At 41.4% G+C, this 22,687-nt stretch overlaps 1 protein-coding gene across 5 annotated transcripts in view; it reads right to left on the reverse strand.

Annotated features, from left to right (window-relative positions):
* SPAG17 (sperm associated antigen 17) overlaps positions 1–22,687 on the reverse strand; it is a 290,246-nt gene that overhangs the window by 92,441 nt on the left and 175,118 nt on the right. For all 5 annotated transcript variants that reach the window (XM_043538771.1, XM_043538773.1, XM_043538772.1 and 2 more), the window contains exons 18-22: positions 21,812–22,002; positions 21,410–21,495; positions 17,488–17,730; positions 11,143–11,254; positions 10,296–10,433 (exon numbers count right to left, since the gene is read on the reverse strand). In XM_043538771.1, coding sequence (XP_043394706.1) covers positions 10,296–10,433; positions 11,143–11,254; positions 17,488–17,730; positions 21,410–21,495; positions 21,812–22,002 — 770 coding nt within the window. The remainder of the gene's footprint in view (positions 1–10,295; positions 10,434–11,142; positions 11,255–17,487; positions 17,731–21,409; positions 21,496–21,811; positions 22,003–22,687) is intronic.

A 22,687-nucleotide genomic window follows, 5' to 3' on the forward strand; every position in this document is an offset into this window, starting at 1 on the left:
GCAAACAGAGCTGTAAATGGGAGTTTGAGTGGGAGTCTGAAAGGGGAGTTTGGGGGGAAGACTAAGAGAGCCAGGCAGAGGAACAGACAGGCTAGTGAAGTGAGTGTGTGGTGTTCTGGCAGTGTTTTCATGCTCGTTGGGGGTTTGTTTTGCTGTGGGTGGGTGTTTTGGTTTGGTTTGTGTTTCCCAGACTAACAGGACTTAAGTGAGAAGGCTATGACAGACACAGAGGCAGCAGTGATAGTGACCCAAGTAGTGGAAGACACTATGAAGATAAATGGATGTAGAAGCTGTGGCATGTACATGATCCTGGAGGGGGTACCTGTAACTAATTTCGTCTGCATGAAGTGCCGCCTGATAGAGCTGATGGAAGAGAAGATCCTAGGATTGGAGATGCAAGGGGAGACTCTGCTTGAGTTTAGAAGGGGGTTTGAGCAGATGATGGAGCAAAGACATGCAAAGGCTGAAGGGAAAAGCTCAGACTTGCAGATGGAAGCAGGACTGAAGAACTCTGAGGGGATACTGCTGGGTGAGGAAAGTAGACAGTGGAAGCATGTGACTAGCAGAACCAGGCAGAGGAAAAGATGGGGCAGTGAAGGAGAAATAGAGCTCAGGAACAGGTTTGCAGAGTTGGAAAATGAAGAAGGGGAACAGCGGCTGGTCACTGAAGGTGAGAGGGCAAGGAAAAAGAGAAGATCAGATAGTTCTATTGGAAGAGGGCAAGAGTCAATGGAGATAACACCAAATATGAGCCCCAGGAGGATACGGGATGGGTTGCAGAGGATTGCAAGGGACAATAGGAATCGAGAGGACTTGCGGCCAGATGGAACAGGGGATAGACTGGAGAATCGCACCATCACCAGGAAAAGGCAGGTCTACGTGACTGGGGACTCCTTACTGAGAAGAACAGACAGGCCCGTAACAAGAGCTGATCCAGAGAACAGAAGGGTATGCTGTCTGCCGGGTGCTAAGATACGGGATGTGGACCTGAGACTGAAGAGGATCCTAACGGGAGCAGGAAAGAATCCATTGATTATCCTTCATGTGGGAACAAATGATACGGGTAGATTCTCGCTGGAACATATCAAGGGAGAGTATGCCAGGCTGGGGAAGACGCTAAAGGAAATCGAGGCTCAGGTGATCTTCAGTGGGATTCTGCCTGTTCCTGGAGAAGGGCAACAAAGGTGTGACAAGATTATGATGCTCAACAGATGGCTCAGGCAGTGGTGCTATAAGGAGGGCTTTGGGATGTATGGCCACTGGGAAGCATTCATGGACAGACGACTGTTCTCTTGGGATGGACTTCACCTGAGTAAGGAGGGAAATAGACATCTAGGATGGAGGATGGCAGAACTGATTAAGAGAGCTTTAAACTAGAAATTTGGGGGAGATGGTTGGGAGATGTCCAGGCAATCTCCACGCCAGTTATTCTCTTTGAAAGGGAAGAAAACGAAGTAAGAAAGGATACAACCTTGGGTAGGAGAATGGACATAAGGCGGAAGGGCATTGTACATACCAATCTAATAGGTAATATTGGCGGTAGAATGTCTGTGCCCAACTGAGTAAAGAATGTGAGCAAAGCCAAACGGCAAAAATTAAGATGTTTGTACACTAATGCGAGGAGCCTAGGTAATAAAATGAAGGAACTAGAGTTACTGGTGCAGGAAGTGAAACCAGATATTATAGGGATAACAGAAACATGGTGGAATAGTAGTCATGACTGGAGTACTGGTATTGAAGGGTATGTGCTGTTTAGGAAAGACAGAAATAAAGGCAAAAGTGGTGGAGTAGCATTGTATATCAATGATGAGGTAGACTGTAAAGAATAAGAAGTGATGGAATGGATAAGATAGAGTCTGTCTGGGCAAAAATCACATTGGGGAAGAAAGCTACTAGAGCCTGCCCTGGGATAGTGCTTGGGGTGTGCTATAGACCGCCAGGATCCGATGTGGATATGGATAGAGACCTCTTTAATGTTTTTAAAGAAGTAAATACTAATGGGAATTGTATGATCATGGGAGACTTAACTTCCCAGATATAGACTGGAGGATAAGTGCTAGTAATAATAATAGGGCTCAGATTTTCCTGGATACGACAGCTGATAGATTCCTTCACCAAGTAGTTGCTGAACCGACAAGAGAGGATGCAATTTTAGATTTGGTTTTGGTGAGCAGTAAGGACCTCATAGAAGAAATGATTGTAGGGGACAACCTTGGTTCGAGCGATCATGAGCTAATTCAGTTCAAACTAAATGGAAGGATAAACAAAAATAGATCTGTGACTAGGGTTTTTGATTTCAAAAAGGCTAACTTTAAAAAATTAAGGGAATTATTTAGGGAAGTGGATTGGATTGAAAAACTTGTGGATCTAAAGGCAGAGGAGGCCTGGGATTACTTCAAGTCAAAGTTGCAGAAACTATCAGAAGCCTGCATCCCAAGAAAGGGGAACAAATTCATAGGCAGGAGTTGTAGACCAAGCTGGATGAGCAAGCATCTCAGAGAGGTGATTAAGAAAATGCAGAAAGCCTACAAGGAGTGGAAGATGGGCGGGATTAACAAGGAAAGCTACCTTACCGAGGTCAGAACATGTAGGGATAAAGTGAGAAAGGCCAAAAGCCATGTAGAGTTGGACCTTGCAAAGGGAATTAAAAGCAACAGTAAAAGGTTCTATAGCCATATAAATAAGAAGAAAACAAAGAAAGAAGAAGTGGGACCGCTTAACACTGAGGATGGAGTAGAGATTAAGGATAATCTAGGCATGGCCAATATCTAAACAAATACTTTGCCTAAGTCTTTAACGAGGCTAATGAGGAGCGTAGGGATAATGGTAGGACGACAAATGGGAAAGAGGATATGGAGGTAGATATTACCACATCCAAGGTAGAAGCCAAACTCGAACAGCTTAATGGGGTTAAATCAGGGCCCCCAGATAATCTTCATCCAAGAATATTAAAGGAACTGGCACATGAAATTGCAAGCCTGTTAGCAAGAATTTTTAATGAATCTGTAAACTCAGGGGTTGTACCGTATGACTGGAGAATTGCTAACATAGTTCCTATTTTTAAGAAAGGTAAAAAATGTGATCCGGGTAACTACAGGCCTGTTAGTTTGACATCTGTAGTATGCAAGGTCTTGGAAAAAATTTTGAAGGAGAAAGTAGCTAAGGACATTGAGGTCAATGGTAACTGGGACAAAATACAACATGGCTTTACAAAAGGTAGATCATGTCAAACCAACCTGATCTCCTTCTTTGAGAAAGTAACAGATTTTTTTGACAAAGGTAACGCAGTAGATCTAATTTACCTCGATTTCAGTAAAGCATTTAATACGGTTCCACATGGAAAATTATTAGCTAAATTGGAAAAGATGGGGGTCAATATGAAAATTGAAAGGTGGATAAGGAACTGGTTAAAGGGAAGACTACAGCTGGTCATGCTGAAGGGTGAACTGTCAGACTGGAAGGAGGTTACTAGTGGAGTTCCTCAGGGATCGGTTTTGGGACGAATCTTATTTAATCTTTTTCTTACTGACCTTGGCACAAAAAGCGGGAATGTGCTAATAAAGTTTGCGGATGACAAAAAGCTGGGAGGTATTGCCAATATAAGGACCGGGATATCATACAGGAAGATCTGGATGACATTGTAAACTGGAGTAATAGTAATAGGATAAAATTTAATAGTGAGAAGTGCATTTAGGGATTAATAACAAGAATTTCTGTTATAAACTGGGGACACATTACTTGGAAGTAACAGAGGAGGAGATGGACCTCGGAGTATTGGTCGATCACAGGATGACTATGAGCCGCCAATGTGATATGGCCATCAAAAAAACTAATGCGGTCTTGGGATGCATCAGGCGAGGTATTTCCAGTAGAGATAAGGAGGTGTTAGTACCATTATACAAGGCACTGGTGAGACCTCATCTGGAATATTGTGTGCAGTTCTGGTCTCCCATGTTTAAGAAGGATGAATTCAAACTGGAACAGGTACAGAGAAGGGCTACTAGGATGATCCGAGGAATGGAAAACCTGTCTTATGAAAGGAGACTCAATGAGCTTGGCTTGTTTAGCCAACTAAAAGAAGGCTGAGAGGAAATGTGATTGCTATCTATAAATATATCAGAAGGATAAATACCAGGGAGGGAGAAGAATTATTTAAGCTCAGTACCAATGTGACACAAGAACAAATGGATATAAACTGGCCTTCAGGAAGTTTAGACTTGAAATTAGATGAAGGTTTCTAACCATCAGGGGAGTGAAGTTCTGGAACAGCCTTCCAAGGGAAGCAGTGGGGGCAAACGACATATCTGGCTTCAAGACAAAGCTTGATAAGTTTATGGAGGAGATGATATGATGGTATAGTTTAATTTTGGCAATTAATTGATCTTCGACTACTCGCTGTAGACATGCCCAATGGCCTGTGATGGATGTTAGATGGGGTGGGATCTGAATTACTACAAAGAATTCTTTCCTGGGTGTCTGGCTGGTGAGTCTTGCCCACATGCTCAGGGTTTAGCTGATCGCCATATTTGGGGTCGGGAAGGAATTTTCCACCAGGGGAGATTGGCAGAGGCCCTGGGGGTTTTTTGCTTTCCTCTGCAGCATGGGGCACGGGTCACTAGCTGGAAGATTCTCTGCACCTTGACGTCTTTAAACCACAATTTGAGGACTTCAATAGCTCAGACATAAGTTAGGGGTTTGTTACAGGAGTTGGTGGGTGAGATTCCGTGGCCTGCATGGTGCAGGAGGTCAGACTAGATGATCATAATGGTCCCTTCTGACCTTAAAGTGTATGTTTCTGTGATAGAGTATGTCCTCCAAATTTAGAAGATTATATTGATTTTGTTTGCTTTCATTGTAAATAATTGTTGCACTCTAGAAGTAGTAGGAATTGTCTAGCACAAGGAAGAAGAAATGTTAAAAGATATAAAACAGGGTATAACTTTGGGATATTAAGAGATATTGCTTAAAAGGGGAGATTCCAGTTGATAGTAGAAGCTAATAATGATATTCAATCCTTGAAATGAACCAAATTTAAAAAGCTGCTCATATGAAAAGGATTAAAGAAATTTGTTATACATGAATGCCATCTACTGGATACCAATGGAAGCCGCAAGAAACTGAAAGAGCTAAAACTAAGCTCTCACTTGGCATGGGTCCAATAGCAATATGTGGTTGGCTCCCTCCTATGAGCCCTGAAACTTGGGAATATAAACTGAAGACACCATGTGATGAAGAGAACTGACTGAACCCAACACAAGAAAGTGCAGAATCCTAAGTGCAAGCGACCGATGCCCGTCCCAGATGTGTGGAAAGGACTCTCCCCCGTCCCAGGGTTAAGAGGGTAACAGGAAGTGGTGAGATTTCATTTCAATGATTATATTTCCCTTTCTATTCTTTGACATAAAGGACCGTAGTTATCTTGCTGAATCTATACTCTAGTGCAGGAGTGGCCAACCTGTGGCTCCAGAGCCGCATGCGGCTCTTCAGAAGTTAATATGCAGCTCCTTGCATAGGCGCTGACTCTGAGGCTGGAGCTACAGATGCTAGCTTTCCAGTGTGGTGTGGGGTGCTCACTGCTCAACCCCCTGCTCTACCCCAGGTCCTGCCACCACTCCACCCCTTCCCCCAAGGCCCCTGCCCCTTCTCCCGAGCCTGCCTTACCTCGCTCCTCCCCACTCCCCACCAGAGCCTCCTGCACACTGCAAAACAATTGATTGCGGCGGGCAGGAGGTGTGAGGAGGGAGGGGGAGGCGCTGATCGGCGGGCCTGCCAGTGGGCGGGAGGCGCTGGAGGCTGGAGGGGGTTAGCAGATGAGGGGCTGCTGACGTATTACTGTGGCTCTTTGGCAATGTTCACTGGTAAATTCTGGCTCCTTCTCAGGCTCAGGTTGGCCACCCCTGCTCTAGTGAGACGTCAGGTAACCATATTTTAGATTCTAACTCCTATATAAGTCCAAACAAAATGGCCTAAGAGAGACTGAAAACAATTACTTTAAGCAATAGCTTTTAATATTCTAAACCTGTCCCTTTTGAACTGATCCATTCCAACTTACTAATCACACTCTTCAAAGTGTCTTAAAGATAAATACATCCTTGGAAGTATGATAAATATGTTAGGTATTAAGAATTGTAAGTAAATGTAATTAGAAATCTTGGGAATTTGCCTCATTCTTGGATAGAACGGCTGAACCTCAACTTTAGTCTGTGATGATCACTTGAGAGAATGTATTGTACATGTAGTACACACAACGGGTTTCATCTACATTTGTGTGGTCAACTGATTGTTCTGGATGAATTAATGCATTGTTGGTTGGTAAAGAATAGCAAGGGTCCTGATCTGAGAAATACTGTTCAAGTTAAAATTTGACCTGCCAAGAACCCAGCGTTCAACTAATAAGCCAATGCTCTCTGGATGCAATAAAAAAGGGTTATCCCATTTGATTCCATTATATATTGGTAAACCTAGTTTGTTAGAGTTCAGCTTTAAAATCTACCTGGCACCATGCATGGCAAATTCACAAATTGATCCCCTTTCAATCTTACAACTCCCAGGTGCACCTGAAGTCAATGGGAGCTGTGCTTTGAAAATATAAAGTGCTGTATACTGCTAAGTACTCTGAAAAATCAGGTCCTAGGTGTCTCTAATTGAGTGCCCAAATTAGTGGGTATTTTTGAGCTTGATTTCTCTGTGCCTCTGTTTCCCATCTGTAAAACGAGGATAATACCACCTCCTCATCTAACAGGAGCACTGTGAACATAAATTCATTTATGTTTGTGAAATACTGATACTATAACAATAAGTGTAATAGAAAATGCTATTAGGAAATTAATCATTCTGTTTTCAGAGCAGGGTTTGAATAGTAAATAAGGCCTGGGGCCACACACTGAAAAATAAGTAGAAAACAAAAAACAGAATTAATGAACACTGTTCATCTTGTGCACTGAATGAGGCAGCAGCAACCTTAATTCTGGCATCTCCTAATTTTTCAGTGTTTAATAATTTTCTCAGTAATGTTCTTTTAATGTATTTTTGAATGTGTAATAAAAATATAAAGTGAATGTTTACATATTGATATTGTCATTAACCAAATGTATGAACTGAAAGGTTAAAACAATACTTATTCAAAATACCTTAAATGATCTTTCCCATGCTTTCTAGTGCTTAGGGTTTTTTATGGGTTATGTTCATGTTATGGTGTACATATAATAAGCACTGTATATAATTATAATAATCAAATCTATAAAGCAATAGTATTGTGTGGGACAGTTCCTTGGTTACATAGATGTGAGCTGAAATTTATGTAACTCACACAGGCATTGTCTACACTTGTGGTATCATATAGGGTACACGTAGCCACACACCACAGTGAAAAGCAGGCTGCATCCATCCTGAAGAGTGTAGCTATATACAGCAGTGAAAGGCTCCAGCAGGGGGGAGCTGTTATCTATTAGTTCATGCATCTGGCCACTAGGTGGAGGCACTGACTGCAAAAAATCCCGGGGCTCATTAGCCCTAAATTGGGTCACTGAGCTCACAACGAGAGTGGAATTAGGGGATCTCCATTGGGGATTACAAGTGCCCGAGGAGGGGGCTACATTTAGATACTATTGCAGAGTTGTAGGCTTCTGTATGGTTTCATTTGCACAACTATGTGAGCAACACAGACCAAAGGAGAAATATAAAACTTCTCACGCCTCAATGATCATGAGACTTCTCCTGGTATGTCCTCCTCTAACCCATTCCCCTTCCCCCTGGTGTCTTCCCCTCTGCCTTATGCTCTTATTTTCCCTTCAACCCTCTCCCAGTGTCCCTAACCTTTAGCTCCTCTCTGTCTGTTGACACCACCTCTGATCCTCTTCCCACTCTCTGGGTGCCTCCTTTCCCCTCCACCCTGCAACAGAAGCTATAGTATGGGTTACAATTAGGGCTGTCAATTAATCACAGTTAACTCACATGATTAACTCAAAAAATTAATTGTGATTAATCGGCGTTTTAATCACATTGTTAAACATCAGAATACTAATTGAAATTTATTAATATTTGGGGATGTTTTTCTACATTTTCAAATATATTGATTTGAATTACAACACAGAATACCAAGTTTACACTGCTCTCTTTATATTATTATTTTTATTACAAATATTTGCACTGTGAAAATGATAAACAAAAGAAACAGTATTTTTTAATTCACCTCATACAAGTACTGTAGTGCAATCTCTTTATTGTGAAAGTGCAACTTACAAATGTAGATTTTTCGTGTTATATAACTGCACTCAAAAACAAAACAATGTAAAACTTCAGAGCCTACAAGTATACTCAGTCCTATTTCTTGTTCAGCCTATCGCTAAAACGAACAAGTTTGTTTACATCTACAGGAGATAATGCTGGCCTGCTCTTATTTACAGTGTCACCAGAAAGTGAGAACAGGCATTTGCATGGCACTTTTGTAGCCAGCATTGCAAGGTATTTACATGCCAGATATGCTAAACATTCGTATGCCCCTTCATGCTTCAGCCACCATTCCAGAGGACATGCGTTAATTAAATTTGTGACTGAACTCCTTGGGAGAGAATTGTATGTCCCCTACCCTGTTTTACCTGCATTCTGCCATATATTTCATGTTATAGCAGTCTCGGATGATGACCTAGCACATGTTCATTTTAAGAACACTTTCACTGCAGATTTCACAAAACGCAAAGAAGGTACCAGTGTGAGATTTCTACAGATAGCTACAGCACTGGATCCAAGGTTTAAGAATCTGAAGTGCCTTCCAAAATCTGAGAGGGATGAGGTGTGGAGCATGCTTTCAGAATTCTTAAAAGAGCAACACTCCGAAGCGGAAACTACAGAATCCGAACCACAAAAAAAGAAAATCAACCTTCTTCTCTCATCTGACTCAGATGATGAAAATGAACATGTGCCGGTTCGCACTGCTTTGGATTGTTATTGAGCAGAACCTGTCATCAGCATGGACGCATGTCCTTTGGAATAGTGGTTGAAGCATGAAGGGACATATGAATCTTCAGCGCATCTGGCATGTAAATATCTTGCGACGCTGGCTACAACAGTGCCATGAGAACACCTGTTTTCACCTTCCGGTGACATTGTGAACAAGAAGAAGGCAGCATTATCTCCTGAAAATGTAAACAAACTTGTTTGAGTGATTGGCTGAACAAGAAATAGGACTGAGTGGACTTGTAGGCTCTAAAGTTTTACATTATTTTATTTTTGAATGCAGTTTTTTTTGTACATAATTCTACATTTGTAAATTCAACTTTCATGAATTTACATTAGGTGAATTGAAAAATACTATTTCTTTTGTTTTTTACAGTGCAAATATTTGTAATAAAAAATAAATATAAAGTGAGCACTGTAAACTTTGTATTCTGTGTTATAACTGAAATCAATATATTTGAAAATGTAGAAAACATCCAAAAATATTTAAATAAATGGTATTCTATTATTGTTTAACAGTTTGATTAATCGTATGATTAATAACAATTATTTTTTTAATCATGCAATTAATCATAATTATTTTTGTTAATTGCTTGACAGCCCTAGTTACAATTACTTCCCACAACATCTTCTCTGCCTCTGTGCACAACAAAGTGGGTGGTGATCAAGCGAGCCAACTGGACCTGTGGTTAGTCATGCCCAGATCCTCAAGTGTGCCAGAGCTCTGATCTGAACACCGGAGGGGGTGAGGGAAGGTTGCTGCATGCCACCTTTGTGTTCCGCTGAATCCCAGAGCTGCCAGGAGCACTTCAGCCTGTAAGAAAACTTAGGGCTGCTCTACTTTAGGCCAGTTTTTAATGGCCACCTAAAGGTTGTTACACCAGTGAGGATCACTGAAGAGCACCTCTACAGCTTCTTTGGGCTCCAAATGGGATATAGTATAGGCATGAATTAGCCCAATGACATTTCAAGCAAAGTACCAGTCAGAATAATAATAGCTACAACATAGCACATTCACTCTACTTATTCTGTTGCGCTTGATGAATGGCAATGATAGCAAGTAAACTATTCAGCATCTTACAGAAAGTGAAGCTAGACGTTCACTCAGGCTTTGATTTCCTTCCAGTCTTCTCAAATAATGTCCAGTAAAGTGAGTTCATCCTCCCATTCTTCAGTAGAGTACATTTATCTGTTTTCAACTAAACTAACTTTATTTACCTGGTATTATAAATAAGAATTGAAATAATTATTTCATTACTTGCAACATGTCATGCCTTGCATCTAATTACTGGACTATTTTAGATGATTACTCTTTATAGCAGTGATGGTGACCCACTGACCTGGCTCACTCTGCTGCCCTTCCAAAGAGTTGATCATTTCTTGTCCTTCACTTTCTATCAGGCTTTTCTTGGGGTCTGTGATATGAATGAAGAAACTGTGGTGATCCTTTACCACCTTCATTTTTACCAAAGTTGTCCCTGAAAACAATGAAATACACCCATTTGTAAATGGCTTGCTTTTGTGCCTGCAATTACAGATTGGTGATGCCAACAAGTCAAACAGAGAAATTAGTTAAGGTGCGCCAAATTGCTTAGTAGGAGTAGTAGGACAAAATTAAGAACAGGAAATTTTAGATTGAATATCAGAAAAATCTTCCTGACAGTCAGATCTATTAGGATGTGAAATAATCTTCCAAAGGAGGTCGTAGAAGCCCCATTTCTTGGGACATTTAAATCCAGATTGGACAAATCACTGGAGCATGTAATGTAGGGAACAACCATGCACTGGTTGCTAAAGGATGGACTAAATAGGACCTAGTTGGTCTCCAGTTCTAATTTTCAGATTCTCTGGTTATCCACCAATTGTTTAAATATAACAACAAAATATCAACATTATGATAATACAGAAATACAATGCAATTAGAAACTATGCTCCAAGTTGCCTAAGAAATCATTAATTTAATACAGAGATGTGAAAAGAACTTTATTATAACTGAAAGTAGTCTTAGAATTTTGATACTGAAGAGCAATGATCTAATCAGTTCTACAACCATAATAATTATAAAAAGTTCTCAAGTTAAGAGAACTTTTAAATGGTGTCCTATTTCATGAATATTGTTTTCAATTGCACATGCACCCCATCAATCAATAATAAAATGGAATGAAATATAAAGAAAGGAAGACTCACCTTTTTCAAATTTTATCTTTTCTGCTTGGATCTGTCCTCCGTCAGTGGGGAAAAGATATTGACTGGTCCCTGAGACTTGAATGAGATCCTCCCCAACATTATAGCCAAGAAACTGGAAAAAGAAATGTCAGACTATGTGTGGATTGGAAAGGCAGAAGGCATGAAGGAGGCAGATGGAAGACAAGCAAGATTGTTCTCTTCTGGTTATTTTTTTTTTTGTTCAACCATTCAATGCTATTATACAGTGATTAACATGTAGAATTGTTAGATATTGGCATAGGAAATAGTAGCTTATTTACACTGATACCACTTTCAAATGACTTTAACAAACTATGGGGAAAATTATTCTCTATTACACTGATACACAACCCTATTATTATTAATGGGGGTATCTGGTTACAAGGGAAAGCAGAATTTGGCCCTATATGAACATATAAAATCACTGCTTCACTGATATGCAACCATCCCTGGGGTTAGAGAGTGGTAGATAGGTTGTTTGCTCACCATGTAATAGGGATGAAGGAGAAATTCTGGCCAAGCACACTGAGAGAAACTATTACTCTGATGAAAATAGCCATAGGATCTTTAAGATCCAGATGAAGCGGACAGAACTTTGGTCTTCAAGGTCTTACCCAAAATATCCAAGAATACTAAATGGCATAAAACTTGACTTATCCACAGTGGAAGGCCTAAATTGACTTAAAGGTATTTAAGCCTATGCTTGCAGGAGCTCTAGACGTTTAATATCTGATACTTAGGGTATGTCTACACAGCATAGTAAGCTTGGGTCTGTATGACCTGCACCTATGGACTCAATTCAGAGTAGCAGCCGTGTTAGTCTGTATTCGCAAAAAGAAAAGGAGTACTTGTGGCACCTTAGAGACTAACCAAATTATTTGAGCATAAGCTTTCATGAGCTGTAGCTCACGAAAGCTTATGCTCAAATAATTTGGTTAGTCTCTAAGGTGCCACAAGTCCTCCTTTTCTTTTTATGGACTCAGTGTTTCCAAGCTCACACTTCAGCATCCACACTGCACTGGAAACCCAGGCCTCATGAACGTGCTGGCATGTCCATGTTGCACTACGCAGACCAAAGTCATAACTTCAGCTTCTTGGGGTTTATGCCATTGTATCCCAGGGTTCCTAGCACCCTCGCCAGCTGTAGCTGCTCTAGGGCTTAGTTCATAGTTGCTTATGGGAAAACTTATCTGTTCATCCCGTGGGAGCTGTGTTTTGGGTGGTAAACCATTTTGTGTCTGCACACTCCCAGCAGATGGAGCTATCAACACTTCTCCTACTCACTTTGTCAGTCCTATTTCGGAAATGAGGCAGAGCATCTCCAAAATGCTGGTGGACATTTAAGCAGCAGTTTTTGACCTGCCAAAGGCACCTCTCAGAGGCATGTATTGACATGCCAGCCATGACCCAGCTGAACTGTTCATGCCTGTTGCCTTAGCTGAACATTTCACATATGTAGCCTGGCACTTCCAGAGCAGGGCCACAAACAGACTGGTGAGATCACACTGTCATGTGCACCTGGGATGACCAGCAGTGGCTACACAATTTTTGCATGAAGAAGCAGATGTTCCTAGAGGTTGTGTTCACTTGCCCCGATGTTCCACCATCATGACACCCACATGAGGGATGCCATACAAATCCTGAAGTGGGTAACTATAGCCATCTAGAAGCTGGTTACCCCAACTGCTACAGGGTCCATGGCTAGCCAGTTTGAAGTTGGCAAATAAACTCTGGGGGTTGTGGCAGAGGTTTGTGAGGCCATCAGGAATGTGATGTACCCAAAGATGGTGGGAATTACAAATGTTCCTGAAATAATTGCTAGCTTTGAGGAAATGGGGTTTTCAAACTGTGCTGGGGCCACTGATGGGATTCATGTGCCTACAGTTTGCCTTCTGCAAAGAGCATGCATACTTAACTGCAAAGGGTACTACTCCAACATTATGCAGGTCCTGGTCAACTGCAGGGGCAGATTCATGGACACTGGCAAGGTGTATGATGTCAGGGAGTTCCACAGATCAGGACTTTACCTTCATGGAGAAGCTGGAATATTATTCCCACTGAATGACACTGTCCCTACTGTTATTCTAGGGAATGCTGCTTACCCTCTGTTGCCATGACTTATGAAATCTTATCCTGATTTCAGAGGACCTGGCAAAAGAAGTTTCAGCTACACACTCAGTAGCTGTAGGATGGTGGTGGAATATGCGTTTGGCAGATTTTGTTGATGGTGCCTTCAAAACCATTTGGATGCCAGTGTCATCAGTGAAATCCGCATTATTGGGGCCTGCTGTGTTCTGCATAATGTCTGCAAGGACAAGGGGGAATCTTTTAGCCAGCAGTGGACTCAAGTCACTGATGTGTTTCAAAATTGGTACACACAGCTATATAGTGCACCTGTCATGACTGGTGATGGATCCAGATGCGCATGGAAATCAGATATGTTTTGTTTGCCTGCATAATAGGTTTGCACGGTCCCTTGCATGAGGGGGAATGAAATGATATTTGAAAAATGTTTATTATTAAATGCATTGAGAATGAGCATGTGATGACATTTATTAGTTTGCGCACTTTTAACATTACATATAATAAAACTTGTTACTGTAGCCTTGTGTTAAAATTCAACACTTTATTTTACACATCTATTTACATACCAGTATAAGAACCAGAAAGGCAGACCAGCCGCAATCAAAATGTACCATACAATAACCAAACTCATTGCCAAAACTCTGAAAGGTGCATGTTACCAAATGACATGGACAGCTATTTCTGGGTATTCCCTGTCCCTCCATTCTCCTTGGCCTTTCTGGTGCATTTTACATGTGAGGGCTGCAACTGGACTGGAGTGGATGAATGCACAGGGTATAATGTCTGTTCCATGTGCTACTGTTCATTGTCTGTGAGATGGTCCAGTCAACCACTGAACTGTTCCAAGGCTGCATAGTCTGCAGCACACGATACCATGGAGAAGATTCATGATGTGTGGCTGGTGCAGGAGTTATAAGTGGCAGGGGAGCCTGCAGTCTGGTAGCCATAAGCGCAAGTAATCGCTTGAACAACTCCTCCTGCTACTCCTGTCTTCCCCCCTCAACCTGGGATCATACTCCATGAATCTCTCAACTAATCTCTCCTCGCGTGTGCAGCATCATTCTTTCCACCCTTCTTGCATCCTTATTCTTCTGATACTCAGTCTGGTCCTTCTGGAAAACTATCTGTTGATTTATTTTATCTAGCATTTCATCAACTCATCTCAGACTCTCTTTCTCCTTGCCTGCAGAAGATGGGTTCACTTCCCCAGGCTCTTGTGTTTGTCCTGCAGTGGTGGAAGGGCCTTGAAAAGAAAATGGAATGTCACATTATTGGCTGCTTTAATTCAAGGTAAAAATGATACTTTTTATCAATGGGCTTTATTTTATTCACAGAAAAAAACTAGTCAGTTCGGATGTCTTTTGGAGCAGCCCAGAAAGCCATTGCAAATCATGGTAAGATACACATACAAAACTCAGCCGAACTGATTTCTATAGCCTCTTCATTTTTTTGGTGGTATGTTGGGAGGGGGGGGCCTTTATGAGGGGTCTAATCACTAGCTACGGTTTTTCAATCCTTTCAGGCAGGGCAAGCTCTGGAGACCATTGATATTTGGGAGGTCCCTGAGTGGAAGTGTGAACTTCTGTCCCAGGCCAGCGGAAGACAGCCATCTGTCTATGCTAAGGAGATACTTAGGCATCTAGTGACTGACCAGCACATTGTGGAATGGAGGGGGCTCATGAGTAGGGTGACCAGATGTCCTAATTTTATAGGGACAGTCCCGATATTTGGGGCTTTTTCTTATATAGGCACCTATTACCCCCACCCCTCGTCCCAATTTTTCACACTTGCTATCTGGTTACTCTACTCATGAGTTACAGAGATGGCCCTAATAAGTATGCCTTGCTCCAGAACATAACCAGCCACCTGGAGCTCCACCTTTGTGAGAAGTTTGCTTTCATCACCAGCCATCAATTTGTGAAAATTTGTGGTAAAATCAACAAGATGCTGAATTAGCATGGAGACCCAGTATAGCCTCCTTACAAGCACCATGCATCCATGCACATGTCTGACTGAATGCCAGCCATGGGGACTCCTCTAACACAGACAGACAGGCACCTTCTGCTGTAATTTGGGCTCATATATTTAAGCCAGCTATAACAGCCAGGATTTCTGGGACTCAGTTTACAGGCAGTCTGGGACAGTGCGGCTGTGACTGATTTATAAGGTGCACTGTATTAGACCAGAGAGGTATGTGAGGCTGTTAATTGTGGAGCTCCCAACCCATACTTATAACTATCATTGAGCAATTAGTAAAAATTTCATGATAACTGCTTGTTTAACATTTTTCCTCATTTTGTGGTGTGCATTTTGAATTCCATGTGGTGTTGGTGGAAAGAGGGGCAAACACTACAGAAATGATGTGGGTTCCACCTTAAATGGAAGCACACCAAAATCTTGGCTTGCATTAATAACTTAATAGGGCCATAAGCCAGAAATCCCTCCCATCCATACATTAGTAACAACAAATATAGGGCAGAAACTTACCAGGCTCTGCACTTGCTCTGATGCCAGTTCTGCAGCAGGTTGCTACTCAGGGCCGTCCCCAACAGCTTCTCCAAGTACCGACCCAGGATGTGCTGTAGCTGTTCCAGCAGTATGAACTCTTTGGTTACCAGCCTCAACACAAGGGTAACTTCTTGCCCTTCACCGAATGACTGGCTTTCCTCTAGTGATGACTGTGACTGGGGGGGGGGTGGTGGTAATGAAGGTGCCATCCCTGCTCAGCAGATTGTCTTGCACCACAGTGGCCTCAGTGTAAAAGAGGCAGGAAGACCGTGAGTTCCCAGAGGTGCTGTTAGAATCTTTGACCTTGAGGTAGTCTGTCTTCAGCTGCTTGATTTGCTTTCTGCATTGTTTAGCTGTGTGATTGAGACCCAACGCTGTCAGCTACTTGGATGTAGCTTTCCAGACATCTCCTGTGTTCTTACTGAAATTGAATGTCTTGCTTGCCTTGGATCAGAATCCATCTGTGTTCCTCTGGACAGCTAGAAGCACCCGATGCAGGACTTCTTCTTAGTGCTGGTCATAGTTAATTTATATGAGGGTTAACTGTATTTCCAGCTAAGCATTCCACATGGAAGTGAAGGGTTAAATGCTGAGCAGTTGCATTTGAACCAGGAGTTTGCTTTGAGCTCCTTGGAAGTGAGTGAGAAGTTTTGGGATGGAAGAGTTGGGAAACACAGTCCTTGAAGATTGTGGGCTAGAGTTGGAGGACTCTCCAGACCTGAGTCTGGTGACCTGGCTTGAATTGTGTCCAAACTGCAAAATGCCTGGGCTTTGACCCACGTCACAGTGGGCTCTGACCCACCACTCTTGCAGACACCATGGGCCTGAGTCCAGAGGGATTCCTGGCCCAAATCAGACTGATTTCTGTGTGGATGGAAGTGCTGCTTGGGCTTAAACCTGAGTCAGGGTTAGTGTACTGTATAGACATACTCTTAGAGTGTTAAGCCATTCCAATCAGATGCTCAGCCACAAATTGCCAAGAATTAGAATAGTGGTCTCCAGCAAATTCAGACTGAGATATTATAGATTTTTCTGAAGTACTGTTTTGTGGCTCTGCAGTTCCATTACTCAGGTGGTGACATAAATAGAATTGTTACCCTCCAAGAATCGAGGGGGTAAAATTCTGCAGGCAGAAGCAGTACACGGGGGTTTTAAGCTGTCTAGAGTTAACTGGTGGAGAATTCCCTATTTGCAAGAGAACTCTCTGACAGTGTATGCAGCAGGAGGATATGTGTAAGGAATTCTGAGGACAGGTCAGCACTGAGACCGGTAGGAAAAGAGACATAGTGAAACTCCTCTATGCCCTATCCTGCACTGTGGAGTAAGTGCTGTAAGTTAGGGCTACAGCCCAAACTTGAGCGATGTCCAGGCAGCCCTGAATCAGGGAGCTGCAACGGGCTCTCTGGGGGTCCCTTCTCACCACTCTGTCACATCAAGGCCTATATCTTTGAAGGGGGAATCCTTCCAATACTTATGTTCATTCCACATGTACAAAAAATCCAAGAAATACAAGAAAAAAGAACAGTTCAGTTGTAAAAAGATGAGATGCCTAAACAGTACAAAGAACTCTGTCAGAAAAGGGTCAGCTGTTTAAATGACGGAGTTAAACAAGACACAATTAGGGTTAACTTGTCCCTGATTCCAGTTTCACACTTGGACGATAGCTCTAATGGAGTCTTGACAGTTTAAACACCTAACCCTTTTCTAATATGATGCTGTACTGTGACTTCTCACCTCATAAACTTTCTCAGAGGGTGGTGCTGGAGTACTGTGCTCCTCAAGTTCAGGGGGTTTTGCTATCTCATCTTTAGACTTCTCCTTGGAAGATTTCGTCTTGGACCCTTTGCTGTCATCAGGCACTGGTATATCCTTGCTCTGTCCTTTATTTTTACCACCTGACTTTCCTTTCATCTCTGCTTTCTTTTCTTCCCTTTGTCGTTCTTCCTCTAGTAGTCGATCATGCTCTTCCTTCCAAGCCTATTACAAAAAGTTAAGAATTTAGGTAACTATGGTCTTGTTTTTATCAAAAGATGCTTACTGTCCTATAAAAAACTCTTTTTGCAACTTTAATTCAGCCTCCTGAAATGGCTATGAATTCTGATACAGAATAAAATTTTGAAAAACACCTAAGTAACTTCAAAGCCAATGGGATTCTTCAGAATATTTTGAATTTTTATAGCACTTCATATGTTCAAAGCACAACTCTCAAATTCAGCTGCAGTTGTGAGTGCTCATAACGTCTGCAAATTATGCATCAGGTTGCTCAAGTTGGGCACCAAGAAAATGAGTTAACTAGTTAATGTTTGTACGTCATATGACACGCATTGATGTCATCTTGCAGATAATACATGACTTCAGGAAACTCAAAAGCATGCTGAAGAAGAAGAATGTCCGAGCGATCTTGTCTGAGATCCTTTGTGTCTCATGAGAAAAAGAAGGCAGAAGATTCTGGAAGTGAAATCCTGGCTAGGTGAGTGGTGTAGGGTTTTGGTTTTGCACATTAGTCAGCCTTCTGTGGGAAGAGGGACCTGTATATTTTGGATGGCCTCCACCTCAGTAGAAGAGGGATCAATCTCCTCAGGGGCAGGCTGGCTAGAGTAGTCAGGAGAGCATTAAACTAACAACAAAAGGGATGGATAAAAAGAGGGAAGATATAAGTTTTAAGTTAGCACAAAATTGGGATGGTGGGAACAAAATTAATCAAGGAACCCAAAGAAATGTAGAGAAGAAATTCTTCAGTTGCCTATACACAAATGGTAGGGGTCAAAAATAAGAGGAATTGAAATTCCTCATTTATGAGCATAAATTTGATTAAGTTGGTATTAATGAAATCTGTTGGGATGTCTCCCATGATTGGAAAGTTAAGAGCAATGGTAATAACCTATTTAAGAAGGAGCAAGTGTGCAAAAGGGAACAGGAAGTGGCACGGTGTCGAAAATGGAATCAGAGTCACTGATCACTCGGAAGAAAATGATCTTGAATGCTTATGAATCAACGTACTAACATATAAAGCATAAAATGGGGTATTAGTTGGTGTCTGCTTTGGACCACCAAATCACACTAGGGAACAGAATGGTCGGCTCCTTACGCACCTATCTATAATGTGTAGGAAAAAATGCTGCGAGATCATGGGAGATTGAATCTAAGTGACAATGTGCTAGAGGTTTCATCCTTGGAAAACATCCTTGGAATTTCTAAATAGATGACAGTATAGATGACAATTTCCTAACTCAAAAAGTGTTGAATTTAACAAGGGAGAATTCTATATTAGACCTTGTCCTAACAAATAAAGAGGAACTGATCAAAGAACTAAAAATTAATAGTAACTGAGGTACAAGTTTTCATGAATTTATTACATTTATAATGTGCAAACAGAATAAAGTCCAGACCAATAATGTATGTACTCAGTGCTTTAAAAGGGCCAGTTTCACAAAGCTGAAAACAATTATGAGCCAAAACAGCTAGGAGGAAGATTTTAATCAGAAAAAATGTGAGTGGTAATTCAGAATTGTTTAAGAACACTTTACTAGGTGCCCAAAAAGCCACAATCCCATAACTGAAGAAGATGTCTGTACTTGTTAAAAAAACCAACCTGGTTTAGAAGCAAAATGAAGGCAGCTGTAAAAAAAATTAAAAATAACATAACAAATGGAAGAAAAGAGAAGCAGATAGTAATGAATACAAATCAGAAGCTAGGAATTATAGAAAATTGAGAAGGGAAGCAAAGGAACATAGGAAATTCATGGCATACAGAATTAAGGACTATAAAAATGAGTTTGTTAAGTACTTTAGGAACAAAAAGAATCTTAAAAATGGTATTGGTTCATCACTAGATAGAAATGATAGTCTTCGATCCCAGGCAAGATAATGGAGTGGCTGATACAAGACTTGATTAATAAAGAATTAAAGGAGAGTAATATAATTAATGCAAATTAACATAGGTTGATAGCTTGTTTTGATGAGATTACAAGTTTGATTGATAAAGGTAAAAGTGTTGATGTAATATATTTAGACTTCTGTAAGGTATTTGATTGGTACTGTACCACATTTTGATTTAAAAATCCTAGAAAGATACAAAATTAACATGGCACACATCAGATGGATTAAAAACTGGCTAAATGATAGGTCTCAATATGTAACTGTAAATGGGGAATCATCATCAAACGGGTGTGTTTCGAGTGGGGTTCTGCAAGGATTGATCCTTGGCCCTACACTATTTAACACTGCTATTAATGACCTGGAAGAAAACATAAGATCATCAGTGATAAAATTTGCAGATGACACAAAATTGGGGGAGTGGTAGATAAGGAAGAATATAGGTCACTGATACAGAGCAATATGAATTGCCTGGTAAACTGCGCGTGAACAAACAATGTACACTTTAATTGGCTAAACGTACATGTATATAACAAAGAATGTAGGCCAGATCTTGAGAAACAGTGGCTCTGAAAAAGATTTGGGGGTCATGATGGATAATCAGCTGAACATGAGTTCCAAATGTGATACTGTGGCAAAACGGGCTAATGCAAACCTTAGATGCGTAAACAGGAGAATCTTGAAAAAGAGTAAAGAGGTTATTTTGCCTTTGAATTTGACACTGGTATGACCGCTGCTGGAATACTGTGTCCAGCTCTGGTGCCCACAATTCAAGAATGATGTTGATAAACTGGAGAGAATCCCTCCAGAGAAGAGCCACGAGAATAATTAAAGGATTAGAAACATAATTTATAGTGATAAACTAAATATATTGAGCTCTTCGAGTCTAACAAAGAGAAGGTTAAGGGGTGACTCAATTACAGTCTATAGGTATTTACCTGGGGAACAAATATTTAACAATGGACTCTTCAGCCTAGCAGAGAAAGGCATAACATGGTCCAATGGCTGAAAGTTGAAGCTAGACAGATTCAGACTGGAAATAAGGCAATATTTAACAATGAGAGTAATTAACCATTGGAACAACTTACCAAGGGTTGTGGTGGATTCTCCATCACTGACTCTTTTTAAATCAAGATGTTATGTTTTTCTAAAAGATCTGCTCTATGAATTATTTTGGAAAAATTCTATGGCCTGTGTTATACAGGAGGTCAGACTAGACGATTTGGGGTTGTCTTGATCCGCGCTCAGCCCTGGCCCTGGCTGCTGCTTTCTATCTGGCCAGTGGGGAGAGGGGGGCAGTGATTACAACATGTGGTGATTAGGAGCCCCAGCCTGGCCCCCCACAGCAGCCCCTGGAAGGCTCAGGGAAGCCATCACAGCATTGCCTGGCGAGGAGCTGAGATTGGGATCTGCCATTTGGAGCATTAGCAGGTGCTGGGGGGGGGAGAGGGAGGGTGAGAGGGGAGGAGGAGGATGATACCCCTGACCTTGTGGGGGAAGGGGGGAAGGAATCAAGGTTGAAGGGGCCCAGCCCCAGCAGGGGGCTTTGGGAGAGACCAGGATCCACAGCTTGAAGCATGAGCAGGTGTTTGTGGGGCAGTCTATCCCATCCTCTCAGCCAGAGATGGCCCCCTTACACACGACCCAATACCCCCCGCCTGCTGGGCCAGGGTCCTCTCACCCACCCTGCTCCTCCCTGCCATCTGGGCCAGGGCCCCCTCACACAACCCAATCCACCAACTGGGGAAGGACTGTTGGACTTTTGTTTTTCTTGTCTCACCTTGAGGGAGCCTTCTCTGACAAAAGTATTTTTTTCTGGAAGTTCCGGTGTGACCTCTGCTTTACTGTCCAGTCTTGATGTACTGCCTTTGAGAAATGAGAGGGGAACAATAAATATGTTGCCAAAATAAAGTAAAATAAGTCTGGCTCAGTGCAAAGGCCAGGATGGATTCCCTGTTTAAAATCCTTGTTTCTCTGGTCAGAAGGTTAGAAGGACAGATACACTGGTGTTTCACAATTATTATTTAATTGTATTACAGTTCAATGGCAAAACCCTATGCTAACGCAGAGTTAAGGTTGTTTGGTGGTATGTTGTTCCATTGCAAAATGGTGAGTTCAGCAAAACTCAAACTTTTGAGGGTTGGGAATCAGTTTTCTGGGATAAATATGGAAAGATACCAACTTCTTGTTTTCTTAGGAGATGCAGCTTTTTTGCTAGTGGAGGCAGAAGGTTTATCTTCAGGAGGTCTCTCTGTCATGGCTTTAGCTAGTTTAAGGGTCTCCAGTTCCTTAGCCATTTTTTCTTCCTGATATTTGGTTTCTTCCTTTGTCACCCAGTCTTCAATTGAGTTGGCCACCAGCTCCAGATAGTTTCTGAAAAGAAACATATGACTTCTATTAACAGTGAAAATACTGTATTAAACGATATGATATTGGATCAAACAATATCTTTTTCATTCTACCTTTCACTGGAGACAGTCTTGGTTTTTTAGCTGCTATCTGAACACTTTGCCATAATCTTTAAGAGTTGGTAGAGTTTACCAGGTTTTTTTTTCTGTATGGGAATTTTTATCTTTGTCTTTTTAATCTTTGCTCACTACATTTTATGTTTAACATTTGAGTTCTCTTTTCTGCAAAAGCATCATTTGCCAAAAAAAAAAAAAAAATCCAGCTAGCCACAAATCACCATTGATTAATTCAACTTAACAAGGGTCAGTAAGAAAGTCAAAATCTTGATTCTCCCCTCTTACTGGTTTACAACCACTGTAATTCCATTGACTTCACTAGAGTTACTCCTGATTTATACTGCCCCTTAGCATTTATGTTCACTTAACCACCCTCTGCATATCTGAAGCACCAAATTCTAATCAAACTTACACAGATACATAAAAGACGGAACTAAATTGCTGTAAGATAAATGGAAAATTTACACAGCACAGTCTTGGTGACTTGTGGGGTCATGTAAGGCAGGTTTGAAATAAGATCACTCATTATACAAAACCTCTCAAGGAAGGTGTCCAATCTTGCCCCTATACATTCTATCAATTTAGTAAGGGTG

Source organism: Chelonia mydas, chromosome 1 (assembly GCF_015237465.2).
Source record: "Chelonia mydas isolate rCheMyd1 chromosome 1, rCheMyd1.pri.v2, whole genome shotgun sequence".
NCBI classification, from domain to species: Eukaryota; Metazoa; Chordata; order Testudines; family Cheloniidae; genus Chelonia; species Chelonia mydas.